The sequence below is a fragment of the Sturnus vulgaris genome, chromosome 4 (assembly GCF_052056855.1).
Source record: "Sturnus vulgaris isolate bStuVul1 chromosome 4, bStuVul1.hap1, whole genome shotgun sequence".
Taxonomy (NCBI): domain Eukaryota; kingdom Metazoa; phylum Chordata; class Aves; order Passeriformes; family Sturnidae; genus Sturnus; species Sturnus vulgaris.
The window spans coordinates 63,382,345-63,406,028 of record NC_142246.1 but is presented as its reverse complement, the minus strand read 5'-3'; the positions used below and the strand labels follow the sequence as shown (position 1 = coordinate 63,406,028).

At 40.6% G+C, this 23,684-nt stretch overlaps 1 protein-coding gene across 6 annotated transcripts; it reads left to right on the top strand.

The window, feature by feature from the left end:
- The first annotated feature begins 182 nt into the window (after window positions 1-182).
- PKD2 (polycystin 2, transient receptor potential cation channel) lies at window positions 183-22,332 on the top strand. 6 transcript variants are annotated; one of them, XM_088164112.1, is made up of 16 exons: window positions 444-2,804; window positions 3,930-3,975; window positions 5,265-5,378; window positions 7,617-7,750; window positions 8,113-8,363; window positions 8,628-8,852; window positions 9,371-9,599; window positions 11,083-11,253; window positions 11,668-11,849; window positions 12,801-12,921; window positions 14,756-14,854; window positions 15,167-15,288; window positions 15,877-15,994; window positions 16,205-16,368; window positions 17,155-17,302; window positions 19,190-22,332. In XM_088164112.1, the coding sequence occupies exons 1-16, from the start codon at window positions 2,760-2,762 to the stop codon at window positions 19,430-19,432; spliced, it is 2,412 nt and encodes an 803-aa protein (XP_088020238.1). In that variant the 5' UTR covers window positions 444-2,759; the 3' UTR covers window positions 19,433-22,332. The 6 variants fall into 6 exon arrangements, with proteins under 6 accessions (XP_014734484.1, XP_088020238.1, XP_088020239.1 ...); XM_088164113.1 differs by having other exon boundaries at window positions 445-2,777; XM_014878998.2 differs by lacking the exons at window positions 444-2,804; window positions 3,930-3,975 and adding an exon at window positions 183-396.
- The last annotated feature ends 1,352 nt before the right edge of the window (window positions 22,333-23,684 follow it).

The following is a 23,684-nucleotide window of genomic DNA, read 5'->3' as shown; positions in this document are numbered from 1 at the left end:
GCGGCGGCGGCTGCCGGCGCGGGCGGGAGCAGCTGGAGCTGGAGCGGCTGGGCCAGGCGGCGCGGCCCGGCTCCTGCCCGCCGTCGCCGCCGCTCTCCGCCTGCTCGCGGCAGGCCTGGAGCCGGGACAACCCGGGCTTCGAGCCTGAGGAGGACGCGGCGGCGGCGGCGGCGGCGGCGGCGGGGCCGGTGCTGGAGATGGACGTGGAGTGGGGCAGCCGGGCCGCGTCGTCGCTGGGCAGCGGCGCTGGGGCCCCGGCGGGCGGCGGGCGGAGGGCGCGGCGGGGCCCCGCGGGGCGCGGCGGCGCTGAGGGGCCGGGCCGCCTCCCGGGGCCGCCCGACGGAGCCGCGCCCCGCAGAGCGGCCTGGGCCAAGCGCCTGGCGCGGAGACTGCGAGGTGAGAGAGCCCCGGACACGCATCCCGCACCCCGAGCCGGCACCCACAGCTCGCTGCTTCCTTTCCTTCCCCACCTCTCTGCCTCCCAAGTCTTACTCCTGGCTGCTTTCCGTGTAAAACGCTCCCGTGCAGGGGAGATTTAGGTTGGGCATGAGGAGGAATTCCTTCTCAGAAGAGGTGGCATTGGAATGCACTGCCCAGGGAGGTGGTGGAGTCACCGTCTCTGGTGGTGTTTAAGGAAAGACTGGATGCGGTACTCAGTGCCATGGTCTGGTTGACATGGTGATATTAGCTCATAAGTTGGACGTGTGATCATCTCCAGAGGTCTTTTCTAGCCTTGGCTTTCTGCTGCAGCACCAGGTCTTTGGAGAGTTGGAACAGAATGCTTGTACTTCTCTCTTTCTCAGCTTCCCCCATTCTATAGAAGAGGTGGTCAGGGTGGCATGGGATACTTAGAGTGGGTTGCCGGGAGGCTGTTTGAATCACTTTTTCTTTTCTGCAGTATTGTGCAGTGCCTTGGTGCTGCCCTTGACAGTCAAGAGCTGCCTGTTGTCACAGAACTGATAGCAAAACCGGGCGCACATCAAGTGAACACTTTTGGCGTCATTCAAATCCTACTGCATTAATTCCCTACTGAGCTGGCCTTGTACAGGGCTGATTTGACAACAGCAGAGAGAATGCTGGATGGGGAGTTCTTTGGATTTAAGGTTGTGGAAGCATGTTGAATAACCCTCCTTTCTTTTCAGAGAAAATCATAATGTCAGCTTCAAACTGTGAGGATTTTAAACAGAGAATTGGTTTAAGTGTTGATCAAAATCTTTATCGTTATAAAGCTGCAGAAAAAGCAAACCATATTTAGAAAATAAAGATTCTTCTTATGAAATGTGGATTTTCTGAAGTGGTAGATAGTACTGTTACTGGCTGCCATGGCATCAGTGGAACTATCAAAACAAACGACTTTAAGCAAGGATTTGTATCTTCTCTGATTTTGATGTGCATTCAAAGATTGCTGTAATGATTTCTCTGGCCTCGGCTGTATTGCAGCAAAATAAATCCCTCTTGAACATTGCAATATCTTAGTGGTATGCAAGTCAGACTTGCAGAGATTATGGAATAGAGCACGTTTTCTTTTTAGCAGATTTTACTGGGACCGTGTTCAATGACCCAAGTCACTTCATAACAAGAAACCAGAATAACTACCAGTAATAATTGTGTTGTGCATGAATTGGGACTGCTCTGTTTGGAGTCTCTAGTGGTGTGTTTGCCTTAGTCTGTTGCTGAGATATATTGCTGAGATATGCCTGGGAAAAGAGCTGCTTCACATGGAGAAAGTCCTTTTATAAAAACTTTTATTTAAGTTCAGATGCGCCCTTCATCTTAGTTGTTGCCAAGAAGGGACCTCCTGTGTATGTTTTTAACTGTGGTGGAAAGCAGCAGTGTTTGTACCTGAGGTGAATGTGAGAGTGGCTTTGTGGTGACCTGGCACGTGTGGCTCCTGTTCCATCTCTGTCGTGATTTGTGCAGTAGTACTGAAAACAGTTTCTGTTCATTCCTGACCTCCTTGTACAGGCAAGTGTTACTAAAGTTACTGTAGCTGGCAGATCCTTTTCTGGCTCTTTGATGAGAATGTTTCCATGAATTCCTGAGTGCCGTAAATGTCTGGGTGAGACTTGGGTGCTGCAGGGCTCCTGTATTGCTGTGGAATAGGTTACACCTTCTCTGAAGAATGTGATCCCTGTGCTGCACAGTTTAAATTGCAAGCCTGACATTATTATAGGGCACTTGAAGGGTAACTCAGAGTTTACTGCTGGAAAGAATACTCCACAGTTCTTTTGACATTCCATGGATATCCATGAGGATCTTTGAAGACTGGAAAATGGTGCGTTCGGTTTTATTTCAAGGACTACAGGAAAGTTGGCATAGATTTATATAATGAAATTCCATTGCACGAGACAGAATTCAACAAGAGGAATAATCCTTTGGATAGCACAAGTGATAGTGTCACCGTGGCAAAAAAGTGCCTTTCATTATTGAAGGGCATTCAACGGCAGCTTGCACTTTTACTTGCTCTGAGTTATGAAAGAAAAATGCAGAGAGGGTTTAAAGTATTGAGATTTTGGTAATTGCAACTGTTGGGGAAACTGTAACAGGAGTTACTAAGTGAATAGAAAGTCACCTACTTCAGACTATCAGTATTTTAGGTTCTTCTTTATGTGGATTCTATTCAGTCTAACATGAGTGTCTGTGAAGTGCCTTTAGTTCCTCTAGTTTTACAGATCTCTTCAGCAAGTATCCCAGATGCTTAGAGGAGAAGAGAGGCTGACTATTCTACTCTGTTTAGGAGGAAGTTACCAGAAGTTTTGATGGGTAAAAAAACCAAGGTGTGTTTCCAGAGCCGTCCTGGAAAGGTAATCCTGCCCTGTAGAGCTGTACTTCGTCACCCAGTGCTGCCATGTCCTCATGTGTGTCATCACTGATGCGTGCTGGGAATTTCTTGAAAGGTTTTCTTAGTTATTGTTAAGGTTAAATGAAAATACCCTCCCCAGTCACTCATTAATTGTTACTTTCATGAAGACTGCCACATACAGAATGAGTATGAGCAACTGTTAGCTGCAGATTTATTTGATAAAAGTACACAGATTCTGTCAAAGAGTTGATGAATAACAAATGTATATAAGGAAACAAAACAGTTTTGTTGCTTGCAACAGATGTCAAATCCAGCAATACTTACCCCTACTATGTTTGGTGTATCTAAATCAATATTCTAATAAGGGAAAAAGGGGAATAATATATATATATATATTGCAAAAATGTAACAGCTAATGAAAGCTCCAAGCTAGCTGATGGGCAAATTCATTGTTCACTTAGCACAAAGATCACTGTATGATCCCTGGTGCTGTTTGGTTGGGTTTTTTCTTTGCTGTAACTTTCTGTTCTTTGCTCACTTGACTCCTAACAATAGTCTAATATGACAGAGTTTGAGTTTGGAAGCTTTCTGCTTCTGCTCACCACATTTCTTATTGGTGAGTAATGTGCTGACAGCCGGGACTTGGCTTTCTCGCCAGCTTAGCTCACTGGCTTTTCCAGCCTTTTCTTCCTCTCTTCCATTATGTTTTCCTGCCTTTATTATGAGGGTTGCTAGTGCAACGTAGTGCTGTGCTAGAGGCTGAATTTGTTGAGTTATTATTATTAGTGACTCTGTAAATGTTCTTGGATTTATGTTTTTGTCTTCCAGAATGACCTAATGGGGAGGATTTGGCGTTCAGTGTAGTAATGTTGCAGCCTTTATCTGCAGATTTTCAAACTTGGCCTTAAAGAACAGCTTTGAAAAAGCTCTCTTATCTTGGGCCTGACACTAGGGAAGGCCCTAAGTTACTAATTGAGCCATGTGAACAGAGATTAATGCTAAAACTGTTAGTGCTTGCTGTGCCTATGCAAGAGAAGTTTTAAGGTTTATGTCACAACTTAAAAATGTGGTAGCTGAAGGGCTTCAAGAAACATCTAATACATTATTTTTTTTCTCACTTCTGCAGGTAGAGGGAAGAGCTTCCTTACTGCCTTCTCTGTTAGCAAACAAAGGTCTGCAGCAGGCAGCTTAGCCCTTTGTCTTAGTCTTACAGCAGTGGTTGCAGATTGACTGAACTCGTGCTTCATTGTCAGCTTTATAATGTGTTTTGGCTATCCCTTGTTACTGTTCCATTTGAAATTACTGTGGTATGTTTGATGGATCCAGGATTTCTCCTAGGGAGTTTGAGGTTACTACATTTCCATCTACTGAAAATGTAAAGGATTTTGAAAGTTTGGCTGTTTAAAACACCTGAAAAGGATGGAAGTTTACTGCAGTTCTGTAGGAGTGAATTTTTAGTTTTAAATGCTTTTTCTCTCATCAGAAACTAAGGTCAAATTGCCTTGCTTTAGGTTTAAATGAAGAGAAGCTCCATGAAGAGAACAGTCTGAGCATCAGCACCTGCTCCCAGCTTTTTTTTCTGTTCTGTACTAGACATAGGAAATAAGGATGGTGGTAACTAACTGCACTTTGTTTCAAGGTGGTTGTTCCTTTTAGAGACTCCATTTAAAATATCCTTTTGCTATTCTGTTACCCATTCAGAAGGGATCACCAAAGTTCAATAGCTTCTCTCCCTGTCTTTTTGGGAATGTCAAGCCTTATATGAAGTGAGGAACAGGCAGAAACAGTTCAGCTGATGCAGTTGCTCCAGTTGACAGCTAGACTGGACAGCAGCTGCTCATTTAGGCTGCTACTGATGTTTAATTGATAACTCTTTGTTGTGCAGGGAAAGAAGCCATAAAGAAATGCTCACCAACATCCCTGCTGTGTCTCTTGCCTATCTGGGAGAGGAAGGTTGTGATTTGGTGTTTTTAAAATATATTTGACTCAAGTATCCTGCTTTCATGTAGAAAATTCAGACTGCTCCTGAAGGCTCAATAATGAATGTGCATTTTCATACATCGAACAATGATTTTCATGTTTGAAAGAAAAAGTACCAAAGCACTACACTTCCATTTCTTGAAGAATGGCTGTCTGTGCATACCTCTGTATCCTTGTGTCTGCTTTTATACCATGTGGTTCTAAGTGACAGCACTTCTGCAAATCTTCCACAGATTCTCTTGGAGTTCTGCTGAGCTGTTGCTAAATTATTATGGTATGTCATTGATTATTGAAACTGCCTCAGGCCCCGTTCTGTCTACAAACAAAGCTCCTCTTGCTTAAACTTAAATCAATTTAAAATCCATAGAAGAACCTGCAGCAACAGCAAAGTTTGAGCATTCAACAGCACTTACTGTGTCACTTGTGTATCTGTACCAGACATCTGTGCACATCATTATATTTATCTCTTTTTCCTTTTAAGGTCTGTGGGGGACAAGACTCATGGAAGAGAGCAACACCAGCAGAGAGCGGTACTTGAAAAGTGTTTTACGGGAGCTGGTCACGTACCTGGTTTTCCTCGTGGTCCTGTGTGTCTGTAAGTAGTGCTCAGCACCAGGGCATCCAGCTCTGTGCTGCCTGCTTGCTGTGATTCCAGAAGGAAGGTTGTTTGATGTAGGAGAAGAATTAATGGGCAGATGTCTAAGCAAATAATAGGAATCAAATATTTCTCTTTTTTTCTGCGCGTGGACTGCTGCTTGAGACTGAAAATACTCCAACTTTGTGCACCTTTACAAGTTTAGAATCTTTAGGCAGGATAATAATATACTTGTTCTTTGTTTTTAGAGAGCATTGTTGTAGTACCACATTGCAGTGTAATACTGCTGCTACGCTTTTTGAAATTGCTGAGCAGAAAGGGGAATTATGAAGAGGAAAAGTCAGTCATCCAGGACAAATAATTGAAATAAATCACCACATTTGAAGTTCATCAGCAAGGTTCTGTACAGACCACAGCTGGAGACTTCTGTGGTTTGTGCCATTTGTTGTCTTGATACCATATGAAGTATCATAACACTAAAGAACACAAAACAGAGTAATATTCAATTTACCATGCAGGAAAGAACTTCTTGTGGAGTTACAAAATATCTGTTTTATTTGTTTCCTAGGGAGAAAACCAATGAAATGTGTACATTAAGTTAGTGTATCTTTAGAAAGCCAGTATGTTTCAAGTCTCCAGTTTTTAGTGTGGGCAGTTCTGCCCTAAAGGGCTGAAATGTTGGTGACACTTGACTTGCCATTTATGATCAGCTGTAATACAACCAGGTGATGTTTTAAATTTTTGTGAGAGGGAATCTTGGAGTGGAAAAGCAAAGGCAAAACTACATTGTTTTCTCACTGTCTCTGAGCACAAGTCTGCTTTGCTTGGATGTAGCAGAATTACTAAAAAGCCCAAATTTTTTACCATTGACACAATTGTTTTGATGTTGTACTACAGGCATGTTTATCTATTAAATATCATGGGTTTTTGCCTCCTGAGTCATTTAAGAATGCTCATAAGCAAAGCAGTGCAAGGCTGCTTGTGGCTGGCACACTGTAGCACCAGGAGAAGTGGAGCAGTGAGGGGCCTGCCTTAAAGTGAAATTTGTTTCAGCAGGAGAAGTTTGACTCTTAATGGGCTGTTAACTATTTGTTTTGCTACAGAAAAAGATTTTTGCTAACAGAATAAAGGAAAAATATAGTGTGTTAAATATCTAGAGATATTGCTAACTCATTAGTATTTTTTTAGTATCCTTTTTATTTTTCATAGCAATAACTTTAGGTCAGTCTGGGCTGTGGCTTGGCATGCCCTTGGAGAGTGCTTCCCAGTGCAGGCTAAATGCTGAGAACATTTCTTGCTCTCTTGTGGTTTGGAGAGTACATATTTAGAGAGAACCCAGGTATTGTACAGTCACCTGATACATTCCATATGCACAGCAGAACTCTATTAAAAATACTTCTTGCTCTCCAGTTGTTAAGGGAAACAAAAAATTTATAAATTTTATAAAATTGCCAAAACTGACAGTGATTGCTCCATGTTGGCCTAATCTTTCAGACTCCTCTTTGTTTTAGCCATAGAGTGGTTCAAGTATTTACAGGTGGTAACAATACCCATGCCAGAGACTTATTTCCTCAACCCATCTTAGTTTTGTGCATCATTTTATAATTTATGCTCTGTGGCCCTGAGCCCTCAGCCATGTCTTTGGCCCCAAAGGAGGCCAAATGTGAGGAAAAGGTGTAACACAGTCATTTATTTTCTGTGGGGAGTTTCTCTTAAAGGCACCGCACACCTGTGCTGGAGGTTCATTGCCTAATCCATGTCATTCCCAGTGCCCTGCAGTATCTTGGTTGACTGTCATTATCTGCTCAAACAGAGCATAGCTGTCCTGAGGTGTTAGTGCTATCTGTGCCAGTTCTCCATGCATGCCTTGGATAGCACAAGCCACCTTAAAAGGCACTGCCTGCCTCTCTTCAGGCTGCTGAATTGTGCCTTTGTTTTCCTTGAGGTTAACTTTGGTAGAAGCATTAATAATAGAATGAGGTGTGGGAAGGAGAAGAGAGTATTATAAATTGATTGATTGATCAGGCTGCCTTCACTGCTTTTTGTGTTTTAATCACAGTTGACAGATAAATGCTGCTTGGTGTAGATTTTGTTTTGGAGCCTAATAGTTCCACTACAAAATCTGTACAAATACAACCTGATGTATTCAAAATAAATAAAGTACTTTTTTTTTCTTTTCATTTTTTTTTCTCTTTCCATCATTCCTTTATCTTTCACTCCTTACCAAATCTTCTGCAGTGACTTATGGGACAGTGAGTTCCAGTATGTACTATTATACAAGAGTTATGTCACAGCTCTTCCTGGAAACACCTGTGTCAAAAACAGAGAGAACTGATTTCAAAACTTTGTCCACAATGGATGACTTCTGGAAGGTAATCTAAACCCAAGTTTTTATTTCTCTGTTGCTGTGGTTCACTGGTTCTGTCATGAACTGTAAATTTAACCTGCAGGATCTTATTTCCTAACGTGGTTGCACAGGCTCGTGCATGAAGAGCTATGTGCACAGTGTCAAAGCTATGGAACAAAGTAGGCCTTTAATATATAAAAATTTAGAACTCAAATAATGCTGGTGGGGCAGGGTTGGGCAAGTTTGTGAGATGTCTTTGGAGGATAGGTAATAGCAAAGTCTTATGTCAGAAAAATTATTAGCTGCAATTCTAACACTTCTGTGGAATGAAGATCTACAAAAACAGTGCTGGCAACATGCAAGCTAAAATTCTGTCATCTTCCCCAGTTCACAGAAGGCCCTTTGCTGGATGGTCTTTACTGGGAGATGTGGTACAACAACAAAACCATGGCAGAAAACAAAAGCTTCATTTATTATGAGAACCTGCTCCTCGGGGTGCCTCGCATTCGGCAGCTGAAAGTCAGAAATGGTTCGTGCTCCATACCTGAAGATTTAAAGGATGAAATCAAAGACTGCTATGATGTCTATTCTGTAGCTAATGAAGACACTGCTCCTTTTGGACTCAGGAATGGAACTGCGTACGTAGCATTCCTGTAGATACAGACTCCTTTTTAATGTACTTGTGACCCATCTTTCTATCTTAATTTTACTGTGTAAGTCAAATTAATTTTGTAACTTCTTTCTCAGGGGTTGCATCAGAACTTTGTAGCGAGCACCCCTTGAATTAAAGCCTATTTAAGTAACTAATACATGTTTTTTGGTCAGATTTTGTTGGTGTCTGTTTTGTCAGTTGTAAGTTGAAGGTGGAAAGACCAATGTGCTCTCTTTCACTTGTGAACTAGCTGGACATACACCAATGAGAAGGATTTGAATGGGAGCAGCCACTGGGGCTTGATTGCCACATACAGCGGGGCTGGTTATTACCAGGACCTCTCGAGGACCAGAGAAGTGACAGCCCTGCAGATTGCAAGCCTGAAGAAGAACCTGTGGCTGGACAGAGGGACCAGAGCAACCTTCATTGATTTCTCTGTGTACAATGCAAACATCAACCTATTCTGCGTGGTCAGGTATGAACAGAACCACACTGTCACACAGTGTGGGTTGTAGACTTGGGGTTTTCTTGTGTGTCTTTGTTTTGGGGACATAGGTAAGTGTATATTTTGTGTAAAGGGGGCAGAAAGCTGAAGTTCCCTGTCAAAGAAGTGAGACTCCTCATGGAGTCTGTCCTGGCTTTCTTGGTGCCACAATGCCTTGGGTGCAGGAGACCTCTCTAGGGAGCTGGCTTATTCAAGTAAATACATGGGTATAGTGCATCAGCTTTTGGTTTAGACAGCATGAAACAGGCACAGCTGTAAACAAATCTTTCTGTCTCTGTTTCTTACTGCTCCTGAAAGTTTTTGAGTTTTAGTCAAAATTGAGTGTGGTCATGTTTACAACTTTTGTGGAGTGTCTTCTCTGAATCATATGCGGTTTGTTTCTATTATTTAGTTAATTATACAAGTAAATCCAAGTGTCTTTTAGTAGTACTTTTCATCAGTTCTAGTTAAATTAAATTATTATATTTTTTGCCTTTTTTTAAATGCAGGTTGCTAGTGGAGTTTCCAGCCACTGGAGGCCTGGTTACATCTTGGCAGTTTCAGCCTGTGAGGTTGATTCATTACATCTCCACTTTTGATTTTTTCCTGGCAGCCTGTGAAGTGTCCTTCTGTCTTTTTGTTCTGTATTATATGGTGGAAGAGGTTTTAGAAATTCGCATTCATAGACTGTGCTACTTCAGAAGTCTTTGGAATTGCCTTGATATCCTTATCATTGTGGTAAGTAACCTTTGTTATCAGGCTGAAATTACTTTCTAAAGTGCACTTTGTGGGAGACATGAATTACTCAGTGTTCCTATTGTGGTTTTAAGATATAGGACCATCATTAGGAAGGATACTTACAGACTATTAGGCCATTCATTCAGTCAGACAATTTTAGTCTGTGTTATAATGTTGGTATGTTTTGCAGAGTTGGTTGTTCTGTCTTCAGTGGTTTCAACCAGGTGCAAACTTAGAGTATTTGTCCATCATGCTTTTTCACAGTTTTTATTTATGCAGACTTAGCTTTTATTGGAGGTGACAAAATTGCCCTCTCTTCTACATATCTGGTACAGATTATTGCACTGTCTTTCAAGTAAGAAAATCATCTGCTTTGAAGAAGTGATTTGCATTTCAAGGAATGAGTCTGGGATTTGAATATGTTTGCAAAGAACCACAAGGAGATTTATTGTAGTATTAAATACTCACCAGCTAATACCAAGTTTGAAGAAGTGCCTCAGAATTATAGAGTGCTAGCAGCTGTCTAGGTTAAGTGAACAGTATTGCACATCAGTAATCTTAGTGCACCAGAAAATATGAGCTTTGGATATAAAGCTGCATAATATAATTCTCTCTGGACACAGATCAGGCTGTGCTTACTAAAAGTATACAAAGCCAGAAATGCTGAAACAGTTCCAGTCCCACACTCGTATTATATCTTCAGGCTTGGATGAATCAAAAGTTTCAAGTCTTGAAGCCAATATTTGTAATCCAGGGAAATCATATTTGTATCACAGTGCTTTGTAAATGAAGGGCTGCTTAGGATGATGTTTACATGAACTGTGTGCTGTTTTTTACACTTAATGGTTGGGAAGGGATAAGATGCTTTGCTGTTACAGTCAGTGAAGAGTATTCAAATGTGAGTGTAAAATTCAGTTCACACAAGAGGTCAGAATTCTATGTTTATGCCTTGCCTGAGTGGCATTGTTTAAATGTAGGATTATGTACTTATGAATCTCTATATATGGTAAGTGTTCACTTACAGTAATGAACAGCACATTTGCAGAAGTCAAAGCAAGAAACCTTCGTGGTAAAACTTCAGCTTCTCTGCTGTTGCTTGTTCTGGGCAATACTGCTCAGTCTGTGCTCTGGAGAAACTGTCGTACGTTTTTGGCTACTGCTGTCTTCCTGCTCTTTGTTCTTTTTCACCTTTGTCTGTTTGAGTTATCATATTCCCTTCCTTATAATTTCTTCTCTGTGACAGCATCAGTTCTCTAATCCTGCTAGGTGTCACTGTCATCTTGTTCTTCACCTGTGGCAAGGAAACGACTTCTAAATTTTCTTACTCACAGACTATTTGTCTGTAGTCCAGGACCATAATGGTTTTACTGTGAAATGCACGAAGTTCCTCATATCTTAACTTTGTCTGACATAAATGTCTCAAACAAGTTGTTTTAAAACCCTAATCACCTTTTGTAAATGTGTGTGTTTCTTTTGTCCTCAGCTGTCTGTGGTAGCTATAGGAATTAGCATCTATAGGACATCAACTGTTGATATGCTCCTGAAGAAGCTGCTGGAAGATCAGAACTCATTCCCTAATTTTGAACCCTTGGCATATTGGCAAATGCAGTTCAACAACATTGCTGCAGTCACAGTGTTTTTTGTCTGGATTAAGGTAATTCCAAGACACACATCTGAATTCTAACATTAGAATGTAAGCAGCATTCTGAGTTTCATGAGACACGTTATTTGAGGTTTACTCATGTTTCTTTTGAAGTCAATCATGTGAGAAAGTCAGAGCAGTGATAACTTCTTGCAGATGAAAAGCAAAGTTGTAATTTGCCACAGGTTTAGTCAGCTGTTGTTTAGGTCTAGAAGACATAGTCAGAGCTTGTGTTTTGTCAGCAGACATGTTAAGATAATAATGATTTTATTATTCCTCAATTGATAAGTCAGTAATTCTTACTGAGTACTGCTTTGTCTCCAGTCATGTTCAGTGAGACATCTCATGTAAAAGAGTGGAGAGAAATTTTGTTAAGAAATTGTCTTGTCTTTTCAGCTTTTTAATTTTCTTTTTTTCTTTTAACAGCTTTTCAAATTTGTTAACTTCAACAGAACAATGAGCCAGTTATCCACCACGATGTCTCGCTGTGTCAAAGATGTCATTGGCTTTGCCATTATGTTTTTTATTATATTCTTAGCATATGCTCAGTTGGCCTATCTTGTCTTTGGCACTCAAATTGATGACTTCAGTACTTTCCAGGACTGCATGTAAGTAAAGGTATAAAAATGCAAAGAAGATTTTGGTGCATTGGTGAATCAGTTGCTTTATCAGAGGCAAATCCTGTGACATCCATCTAAGCAGATAAGATGCAGGTACACTGCTGTTGATATAACCTGGTAGCAAACACATTTTTATCTCAGTGTTATTGCTGTGAGATTAAATAGAGCAGTGAGCTAAAAATGATGGGGCCGGGTTGGTGTGATATGATTTTTATATCAGTTGGTTACATTCCTAGACAAAGCAATGACTTCATGTTCAGTGGTTAAATGTTTCCTGAAATGTTGGATGCACAATAAGGCTGTGTTCCTGATAGCGTTCATAGTTGCTTGACTCAGAGTCCATCTTAGCCAGCCACAAAATCTGTAAGTATCTGGAATCCAGGAGAGAGAGAGAGGACGTAATATAAGATTGCCAGTCAATTTTTCCTTGGATGGTTTGGTGCAACATAACCTGATTGTAACTGAGGCAATTACCAGGTTGTTCAGTCACTGATTTCCCCTGCTCCCTTACACTAGAGCAGTGTTGCAAAGAGTTTCTTGCAGAGAAGTGAAGGAACTGGAAATATTCTGATGGTGCTGTAAATTGCCAAGCTTCTTCCAGTTTGGAGGGAGAGGGTTGGGGTTGTATATGTGTGAGAGAGATTGGAGTGGGTCTCAGAGCTTCACAGAAGTAATTGTTGGTTTGCTCTGCTTCCTGTTGTGACTGAAAGGGAGAAGTAACCACCATGCTTTTATTCTGTGTGTTGCTCCTGACTGTGAGCTTGGTTATGCCTATAAATGTGCTTGATTAATTGTTTTTGCAATCCCTGATAAAGTGTAATAACACTGCAGACCTCTCTGCAGCCCATCAATCACACTACTAGAATAAAATAGTTTGAGAGTCCTTGCACAGCTCCAGTAATATTTTCTACAACTCCTGGATATGTTTTGTTTTTTAAGATTTACTCAGTTCCGCATCATTTTGGGAGACTTCAACTTCACAGAGGTTGAAGAAGCAAATCGAATTTTGGGACCCATTTATTTCACTACATTTGTGTTCTTTATGTTCTTCATTCTTTTGGTATGTACACTTTGTTTATGTGGGGTGGGTCAGTGGCTGTTTTTGCATCACTTATCCTTTGATTCCTCCTCCTACTTTTGGGGCTTTTTCTGATTATGGTGAGTGTATGGTCCATGAAGGGGCCTGACTGCTACATAGCTGGTCACTACACTCTTTTTTTCCTTGTTTAAAATTGATTTGTATAGTGTGCTTTTTGTCATTCTCATGTAGTGCTCCACATTGTGGTTTTTTAATTTATTATTATTATTTCTTTTATTTCTATAACCTGAACAGTGGCTGGCATACACAACAAGGCTGTCTCTTTTGGTGAAAAGCAGCTGTACTGTTCCATGCAGTCTCTTGGTTCATAAAGTGCTCTGATGTGTGGCTGGCTGTGTTTATAACAGCCTTGTTCCTGCATGCCACACACAACTTTGCCTGCTGCCAGAGCATTCCTTTATCATCATAATTTTTAATGTTATTTAGTGACCCTTATACTTAGTGCAGCTTTTTGTTACTATTTGAGGTGAGGAGGAATGGCATTCAGATTTCATTTGTGGGAAAAGACTTCATCTTGGATGTTCGCTAGTAAGGAAGCAGAGAATTTTAAGTGCTTTGTGAGAAATTTAGGTGTTCAGTGAGATGGACCAGGATCCAATGGGAAAATAACATATGTGTCACTATGTGCCAAAGGTTCACGTAAAACAAGTTTCCTATTTGCTTTGTAGCACCTCACACATTCCAGAGGAGCAGTATAGTGTCCAGCAAGGGAAAGAGATACCTTTTTTCTAAAGGGCAACAGAAAAGCACTGGAAGGTGAAGCAAGAGCAGGTTATCCAAAATACCCACTGCAATTTGTATGTTTTTAATATTTGTAAAGCCTCTCTTTTTGCCTGAATGAAATGTTGATGCAAGTCCTTCAAGACTGGTCTGAGACCTGGAAATTAAGTTAGGGGAGATGGGCAGAAAGCACCAACTTTTAAAGATGGGCAAAATAGCAGCAAAAAATAGCACAACAGTGAGTTGTCAAGTCACCTCTTACTTCTCTGGTGTTGGGCATGGATGCATAAAGATACACCACTGAAAGATTGTTCCAAACATGTTTATTAAATCCATGAGGAAACAGAGGATAACACTGCCTTCCTACATTGAAATGCCAGTAAATTTAGTAACTCTTTTTGAACGTGAGTTTGCAATTTGCAATTCAGTCATGTTGACTCCACATCCAGCAAGAACCTTTCAGTAATGACAGCATGGTCTGATTAAGTTACATGTTTGGCACAGGTTAGTGAGACCAATATTTTCTCCTTTCTCTGAACAAGAAAGAGCTCTTTTCAGAGTTGATGCCATAAATGCCAAGTACCTGATTTTAAGCTTTTTGATTTTATCTTTAGTTTGAAATGCAAGCAGAGTTGTAACTAGATAAGAACCTTTTGTTTGTGCTGGTTATTACAGGATGAATAATTGACTTGATTCCTCAGGCATTTTTGTTGCCAGCTGTGTTGCCTTGATTAATTCACAGCTGTTACATGTGTCACTTTGGCCTTGCAGGGTTTACTGCCACTGCTGTGTGCAGTTGTGAACTCTCTCTGGAAAGTAACTCTCCAATTATGGTAATAACCAGTGATGTTGATTAAAATTTGTTATACTGCAGCACATCATATTTCAATATCAAGGATATTTTTATTAGTAGTAGTATTTAATATCTGGATGTTAGTTTCTTTTTAAACAGACCACCATTTTCTTCTGGCCTTTTAAAACAAAATTCCCCTTAAGGTCAGCACAAGAAGGTCATAGGAGTAGTAGGGCTCAGTCTTGTTGAAATTTCAAGATTTTTGTTTTCTCTTATGAACAGAACATGTTTTTGGCCATTATCAATGATACCTACTCTGAAGTCAAATCAGATATGGCACAACAGAAGGCAGAAATGGAATTGTCTGACCTTATCAGGAAGGTAAATGTCATGTTTTGTTTGTTTGACATCTTACTCCTCACATCTGAACTAATTTCATGAAATACTATATAAGCTGTACAAAGTAAAGCTAGCAGCAGCTGGTGAGAGTACATATCTCAGTTAGAATAAATTAATTTGAGCTGAGTGTGAATTAAATGAGTGAAAACTTCCCATCAGTCATCTGAGACTTTGCCTTGAATGATCACACTGACCACACTGAATGAGATTGTACAGTAGCTGATTTCTGTAATCAGTAAAGTTATTAGAAATCTTGTTTCATGAGAAACAACAGAATTTCACATTCTTTTTTAGGGCTACAACAAAGCCATGATCAAACTTAAACTGAAGAAAACTACTGTTGATGACATTTCAGAAAGTCTGAGACAAGGTGGAGGAAAGCTCAATTTTGATGAACTGCGGCAGGATCTCAAAGGGTGAGGGAGTTGTTCTTACCTCGAACAGTATCCCCAGGGACATGTGATGTTAACTTTTTGATGTGATTTTCCTCTAGCAGAGGACTAATATACACTAATAAGTACACTAATGTGGATAAAGTCACATACCAAAGTATTTTTCTCTGCACTATGGCTGGTGTTGGCATCCCACACTAGAGAAAAGTTCTGGGGCTCTGGGGCCCAACCTCCTTGAATTTGTGTGTTTTGGGGAGAAAAACACAGAAATCTCTGTGGAAGCAGAGACATAAGGCCTTTGAGAAAATGGTAATGTTTCTGTCAGACCATTGCAGGAATTTGTGGACAGTCAGGAGTCCAAGGCAAGGGTACAGATCGAGGAGATATAGAAGGAAGTTGTGAAAGAGAAAGGTTAAATGTAGGGAAAATTGGTGCTTTAACTAATGAAGGGTAAGGACTGAGGGGTTTTTATCAGTGTTGTGAATTTATAGACAATGTGGGGATGTCTTTGTCTTGAGGATGAAAGTCTGCCTGAATTGTTTTCTAATACACAGAGTTCTTTCAACATCTGAAAAATGGAAAGTAAAGGAACTACTTTTACTGCCTTTTCAGGAAGGGGCACACAGATGCAGAGATTGAAGCAATATTTACCAAATATGATCAGGATGGGGACCAGGAATTGACAGAGCATGAACATCAGCAGATGAGGGATGACCTGGAGAAAGAGAGGGTGAGCTCAGCTGTACTGTTTCTTGCCTCAGAAAAATCCTTGTCTCCCTTCACTTTTGCTGTCATTCCTGACTGACTGAGCAGACCTGAAAGAGGCACAGGGGAGCTGATAGAGGACAGGAGCTCTTTGACCTTGACACCACCATCTCCCATGTACAGGTGAAAGCTGTTACATCTTTTCTCTCTCTCTCTGGCTTGTGTTTCCACAAAGGAGGATCTGGACCTGGATAGGAGCTCTCTGCCACGTCCTCTGAGCAGCCGCAGCTTCCCCCGGAGCTTGGATGACTCTGAGGAGGATGAGGATGAAGACAGTGGGCACAGCTCCAGGAGGAGGGGCAGCAGCTCTAGTGGGGTTTCCTATGAAGAGTTCCAAGTGTAAGTTTATCCTTCTGGGGGGGGACAAAGCTGAGTGTTGGGTTTTGGTTGTTGTGAGGTTTTTTACATTGTGGATTTTCTTCTGTGGGTTATATAGTATTCTCTTCTTCATATTAATCAAATTATAAAAAAAGCAAGTGTTATGATTTTTTGTACATAAATCACTCCTTTTATTAGCTTTTGAATAATATCTGAAGTGGAAGTGCCTTAGAGAGCCTCATGGGAGTTGGTTATAATATAGAAAATCAGAACAAATAAAAAAAAACTAGCAACAAAACCCCTCTCATCATTGAAAAGTCAGAGAAAAGGGTCATGTTACAATAATGCCAGAGAAGACTTTTCTGGTTTTTAAAGTAGTAAACTCTTGAGTTTATTTTAGGTTCAGTGAGAACTTTTAACAGTTGTTTTTAATAAGATCAGGTTATTTGTGATTGTGTATTTTGTCCGAAAGTATAGATCTCCATATTAATTAATTGCAGCAAGACTAGCTGAATAAAGAATTGTGTAACTGGAACCAACAAATTTTCGTGATGGTTTGTGATCAATCAAGATCAAGAGCAGTGAGAGCAGAGTGCAAGATGTACCTTTTTTCCCCATGTGCCTCTGCTTTACTTTCTTGCTCTGATGTACCTTGTCCCTCCTGGACGGTAGGCCTGGTTTGTGGGAAGCCAGAGGCATGCTTGGATAACAGTGGTGTCTCATCCTTGTCTGCTGTGTGTGTTGACATGCCAGAAGGTTTCTGGCTGGGCAGTGTCTGGGTCACTGAAGTGCCATTGTTGCCCTCAGACTCATGAGGCGGGTGGATCGCATGGAGCATTCCATCGGCAGCATCGTCTCCAAGATCGATGCCGTTATCGTCAAGCTGGAAGCCATGGAGAGGGCCAAGCTGAAAAGGAGAGATGTGTTGGGAAGGCTGTTAGATGGAGTGACAGAGGTAAGGAACTCACTCTCTGTGGTCTGGTCATAACCTGTATGTCTTCCTTTCTGTTGGCAATCCTTCCTTGGCAGGAATGCAGGAGTGGTGGTAAAGAGGAGGTGGGTGCTTTGGCAGTGATTTCAATTAGGTGCTAGGAAAGCTTGAAATTTAAAGTATGGAATTTTGAGTCAAGATTCAGACGTGACAGTATGTCTTACAGCAGGCCTGTGTCACGGTTTAAACCTATGATCTGGACAGCAGTGGTGTTTCACTGAAGCAGCTCTTCCATCCCTTGGTGTCTGTTGGGATTAATACAATATTTTTTGTGGACTAGTCTTTTAGAATCTATGGGATCCAGCTCTGTCTGCTCTTATTCTCCTTTGTTGCTTCTTGGACTGTGTGGGCAGATGGGAGTAGGTTGCTTCTGTCACCAGGGTTACCTGACTTCTCCTGCTTCACCTTTCACTCTCTCTTTCCTGAGGGCCCTTTGGAAGTGGCCATTGGGAGAAATGTGTTATTTCTGTAGATGCTAAAATCTGTGGAATACAAGTTTTGCATTCCTAGGTGGCAACCTGGGCATTTCATCCCTGGAAATAAAACAATTTGCTGTGGGAGCTGTTTCCCCATTAGCCTATGGAAATACTCAAGTGATATTATCAACACCTTAATGAAGGGATAGGACCACTGTTGGGCTAAAAATAATTTATTACTCAGAAAAACATCAGCCTCAAAGGCTGAGATTTTAGAGGAGCAAGAAGTAGGCCATAGCTCAAAGTAGTCACAAGTTTCTTCATTTCAAGGCAATATATAACATTCTTATCCAATGGAAAGTTGCTTCAAAGTTTATTTTGTTTTGCTAACCTATGGCCTTTACTTAATTCTGCTGCACTGTGTATACTTCTATCCAATGGGTTACTACTACACCTACACACATATGCTTCTATTATAACATTTAAACTCTTAGCTTACTCTATACAATTACATTACTACACTATAAAACTTTTCACCACCTTACCCAATAGAGTTTCTTCCTTACTTAAGGCATATTCTTACTTACAACTATAGAAACACAAGTTTATAATTTCTCTGCTAAATGTCTGCGTACTTTTATTTTTACATCAATCCAAGTTTCTTCCAAGGCTGCAAATCAAACCCTTCAGTATCTGTGGAAGTTTCTATCTTCCCCTTTCCTATAAAGAGATATAAGAATTTCCTGTGGTTGTGTAGGGTTTTGCCTAGACTGTAGTTTGGAAGCTGCACTGTTACAGTAGTGGGTGTTTTTGCACCACTTAATTAGTGGCTTGTCTTAAGTCTTTCTGTCTTCACTCAGAGCCAGGATTAAAAAATACACGAAGGAAACATTTTCTCGTGTTTGGGCTTGGTTGTTTGTTAAATCTTACCAAAAGTACAGAATGTTTAGTAACACTTCTAGCTACCAGCTAGAAGCAAGCAAAATGGAGACAGATCCAGCTACTACAAGGTCTCTTAAAGCTAAACAGTCCAATAGAGAATTAACACCTATATTATTTATCCTTTTAACCCAATAACTGACTTCCCAAGACCCTCAGTGCAGCACTAACTGTCCAACCAGAACCTACTACCTGAAACCATGAAGAAGGAAGATGAGCACCAAAAGAGACACCACCTCAAATCCTCCATCTTGTCCCATACCTATTTCTGTGTTATAAAACCCTCAAATTTAAAACTCTTTAGCATGTGAAAACACACACTTCTAGTTAATTACACACCCGTGATTTTAACTCCATCACTCAAATTTAGAAACCTTCTCCAGATCAAAAGCAGTGTTCTCCTGGGGGTCAATGCCTGACAACACAGAAAGCTCAAAAACCCGGATTTCTGGGATCCAACACTGCACTTCCAGCTTGTGTCTTTTAATGTGTTCAGGATGAAAGACTGGGCCGGGACAGCGAAATGCACAGGGAGCAGATGGAGCGGCTGGTGCGGGAGGAGCTGGAGCGCTGGGAGTCGGATGACACGGCCTCCCAGATGAGCCATCGGCTGGGAACGCCGCTGGGGCTGAGCGGGCAGCCTCGCTCCAGGAGCTCCAGGCCATCCTCTTCCCAGTCTGATGGCCTCGATGCAGCAGCAGCAGCAGCAGCTAACGGGGGCAGCAACATCCACGTGTAGCTCTGGAGGTGATTCCAAATGTTCCAGGTCAGTATTTGAGAAGATGAAGAACTGGACACTGCATGGCTCAATATGAATCAAGCAAATGCCACTTTATTGCTCTCTTCTAACCCTTATATACAATTTTTCTCCCCCTGCACTCCATCATGCAACTTCTCATCGGTAGAAGCCTTCTTGCACTAGGCAAAGATTTTTTTGTTAGACTTTTCCACCTTTCATTGGCTTCCAAGTTCCTTGGCATTCCCCTATCACCTTCAGCTCTTCTTGTCTTGCCCCTTGTTTTCTTGTTAGGCTGCAGCTGTTCTTATCTCTTTTTCAAGAGCAAAGCTACAGGCCTAGCTCAGGCTCATAAAAACACTCTTATGGGATGTGTTAGCTACATATCTGTATCACTACGTTGTTCACTACATATCCTTTTTTCCCTAAAAACATTCCCATAAGTATTCAGCCAACAAATCCCCCAGCATGACAGGATGGTTCTGATCAGAGCACTGAGGACATTTCACTGGTGGGGAAAAAGGTAAATATTCACTCCAGAAATCGTTTTCAGGCCTGTGTATGCCATGTGTAATGCCAGCAGTGAGAGTGAAACAGCCTTGGAAACTGAATGGATATCAGGTGGGACAAAATCTACCAGGACAAAAATCTGATTCTTAAAAAATATTATTGGGAACGCTTGCACAAGGGCAGCAAGCTTCAGACAAATAAGGTGAAGTGGCTGGCACGCTAAAAGGCTATTAATTTTTTGCTTCCTTTTGGAAAGTACAATTTTTAAACGCTTTTAAAAGCAAATTTTAAAATAATATGGCATCAGTTTGTTTTATTCATTATAACAGCTGACAGATAAAACAGCACTTTTTTTAAGATATGAGTTTCTACTTGTCATTCTGAGATATTCTTGGTATACTAATATTTTACTTAATTTAAAATATTCTTTTTTTCCTGTTTTGAGAGGTACATTTCTTTAAGCAGAAGAAAGTGCACTTAGTTTGTACAACTGTAAATTAGAACATTCTGTGGTAGAAACTGAATGCATTATAATTAGCATTTCAGAAAAAATATTTGAGAGCTGCCTCTTCACACCCAACTAACATAATAATTTTCAGCTATGTTGCAAAGTGCCCGTTTTTTAATGCTGTGTTTTCATGATTTGAGTATTTCGGAGATCAGCATTCCAGAGGTTCTTAGATAAATACAGCTACTTTGCAGAAAATACATTATTTAAAAGCACAGAAAATTGAAAAACACTTAAGTTTTCCTTGGGTGTGACAGGGAAAGGGGCAGAGAAGTTTCTGACAGTTGGGAAAATCTGATCTTGTGCCATGTGAAGTTCTAATCACATCTCAACTATGTGGTCTGTATTTACATTTATCTAAACTGCTTGTAAAATTATTAGGTACATTTCAGCATAGACTTTTCTGCTGAGGTGCAACACAGGATTCCTTTGAGAAGGTGTTTGTAGTATAATCACTGATTTTTAGTATTTCATTCCCTCTGCTTTGTGTCATAGAAGCTTTATTTTTGAAAAGGACGTGCAACATTGAAATTCTGTTGGTTTGCTATGGAGAACACCGAGGCAGTGCTTGGAGTTTTGCCCAGCAATGTTTCCATATGTGGAATGCTGCTTTAGGAGGGAGGCTGTCAATTGTGCTCTTGTCCTGAAGATGGCAGCTGTCTGGTGCTTAAAGGCTGAGAGCTGAAAAAGATAATGGAGAGCTACATAATCAACCACATCTCAGCTATTGCTAGGGTATATAGATGAAAAAAGGCCAGTTTAACAAACTATAAGTAGCCTGTGTTATGCTGGTGCCTTCTGTTACAACAAGCAGTTATCTCTTCATTCTTGTGGAAGAAGGCAAAGCTTCCATGTTCCATATATTCTTGCAATGGCATTGCCTGGATGAGCAGTGGCTCAGATTACCTTTCCTCTAACCAAGGAACTTGCTAAAACTAAATAGAATTCACACCTTTCCATTTTTAATTTTATGAGAAAGCATATGCACAGAAACCTAATTAATTTAAGGTGGAAAAGGAGGAAATTCAGTCTTGGAATTTCATAGTAGTTGTGTCTTGGGAACAGAATTATGGAGGAGAGCAGGTTGTGGTTCTTGTGTGGGTTATTTTGTCCTGTATTGGGAAGAAATTCTTACCCTTTCACGAGAGTGTTCATGAACTTGCCAAAACAGTGCTCAGCACAGTGGGTAGGGCATTTGTGTGGGATGAGGGCATTCAGATTAAGCTCTCTCTTACCTTTATTGAGGTATTTATTAAGGGTTTTACACCTCAGAAACCTTTCTGAGGAAAGCTTTTCAGTGTTGAGCTGCATTTCTGACTGTAAACAAAGACCAAAAAGAAACACCAGCTGTAGACATGGCCAGCTGGTGTGCAAGGAAAAGAGAAAATATGATACCAAAGCAAATTAAATATACAGAGCCTTGTCTTTATATTCATATCCAAAAGGTGTCTTTCAAAATGTAAATTCAGCCACTCAATTCACCTTTCTATTGTATTATATGTTTATTATGAAAGTGTTTGCTTTAATAGCTGTATTTGTTGGGGTGTATTTCTGTAACATGTTGTTACTTGATAACAAACTTCATCTTGAAGTGCAGTAAGTTTCCATGGGGTACCCGTGTGTGTTGACAGTGGGCCTTGCAGTAAGTGCATTGCCACTTGACAAATGTTATAAACATTTTATTGATGCATTTTTCAGTTTTAGGTTATAATATCATTTGTCACTTATTATAAAGGTACAGTTTTTTGCATAGTAATGTACAGTGTTTGGTCTTATTAGGAAGCTGTTAATTATGCAATTCTTCTACAATGATCAAGAATGTATTGATCTGTCAAACTGAGCACTTTATTTCCTAATAAACATTTTATATAATCTACAAAGCAAACATTGTGCCTACACTTGGTTTGTTTATAATGGAACATGAAGAATCCTACATTTTATTTGTGTTGCTTTTATCTCATACCTTATTCTCAGATTACCTAATAAAGAGAGTAGAGGGTGTAAATGAACACAGAGGACTAGGCTGATCCTACTGCTTCATTGCCCAAACAGTTCTTTTTTAACACTTTATTTCACATTTGTATTTCTGCAAATGCACAGATCTGCTTTCTGCTATTTTAGGTAGCAGCTCCCCTTGCTAATAACTGTCTCTTCATTATTTACTGTGTAATTTAAGTCTTTTTTTCTTCTCTGTTCCCCCTTTATTTTTTGCCTTGTTTCAAGAGGGAATACCACAGCATCTGGAGGGTCTGAATAGAGCTTGGAAAGCCCAGGCTCCCATGTATGACCCATAGTTCTCTCTGGACAGCTCCATTAATGTATACATTATGACATGTATACATCATGACGGCTGTATTACTGAAAACAATGATTAATGTAAATACATCTCAATTTGAATGAAATACATGCATTAAACCTTTAGTCAGTGCACTATAAAAGTCACAATGTGTGGGAAGTGGGAACTAATCCTTTCCTTTCCTTTCCTTTCCTTTCCTTTCCTTTCCTTTCCTTTCCTTTCCTTTCCTTTCCTTTCCTTTCCTTTCCTTTCCTTTCCTTTCCTTTCCTTTCCTTTCCTTTCCTTTCCTTTCCTTTCCTTTCCTTTCCTTTCCTTTCCTTTCCTTTCCTTTCCTTTCCTTTCCTTTCCTTTCTCTAATGCTCTGTGTCTGTTGTAACATTGTTGATTTTGGAAGATTTCTTTTGGAAGTGCAGTTTGAGATGCATATTTGTGATAAGAGCTTTTTGGAGTAATTCTTCCATGTCCACAGGCATTACTTGGATGCCTTGTATATTCCAAGATTCTTCTCCAGTAAATCTAAACAAGAAGAAAAACTCGGTCAAAAAACTAAAGAAAAGGGATTAAAAGGTTATGATAAAAGGTCTGCAAGCAATTGTCACATGTATAACACGGACTTACAGGTTTTAAGCACTGATCATGCAAAATAGGTGCAGAAAGGTGGAGTGACAGCTTCATGGTTCAGGTGGCATTCAAAACAATTGTGTTTTATTTGTGCCACCTCACACTGATGCCTTAACACACACTCAGCTGCTTCCAGCCTGGATCAAAGGGCTGCTACAAACTGCTTAATCATCAGTAATGCTAAAACAGCAGTGGCATCACAAGTTTTCCTTGCACTGGGGATTCTGGCAGCTCATCTGCTTTGCTTCTACTCCAAGGAATACTCATGGAGACTGAAACTGCATCCCAGGAGGCAAAGAGCAGCAAACTTGTGCCTTCTC

Coding starts and splice junctions, on each gene's coding strand:
- PKD2 (XM_014878998.2), top strand. CDS start 198: ATGGACGTGGAGTGGGGCAGCCGGGCCGCGTCGTCGCTGGGCAGCGGC. Junction 8,853..9,370: donor AACCTATTCTGCGTGGTCAG/GTATGAACAGAA, acceptor TTTTAAATGCAG/GTTGCTAGTGGAGTTTCCAG. Junction 14,855..15,166: donor TGTCTGACCTTATCAGGAAG/GTAAATGTCATG, acceptor ATTCTTTTTTAG/GGCTACAACAAAGCCATGAT.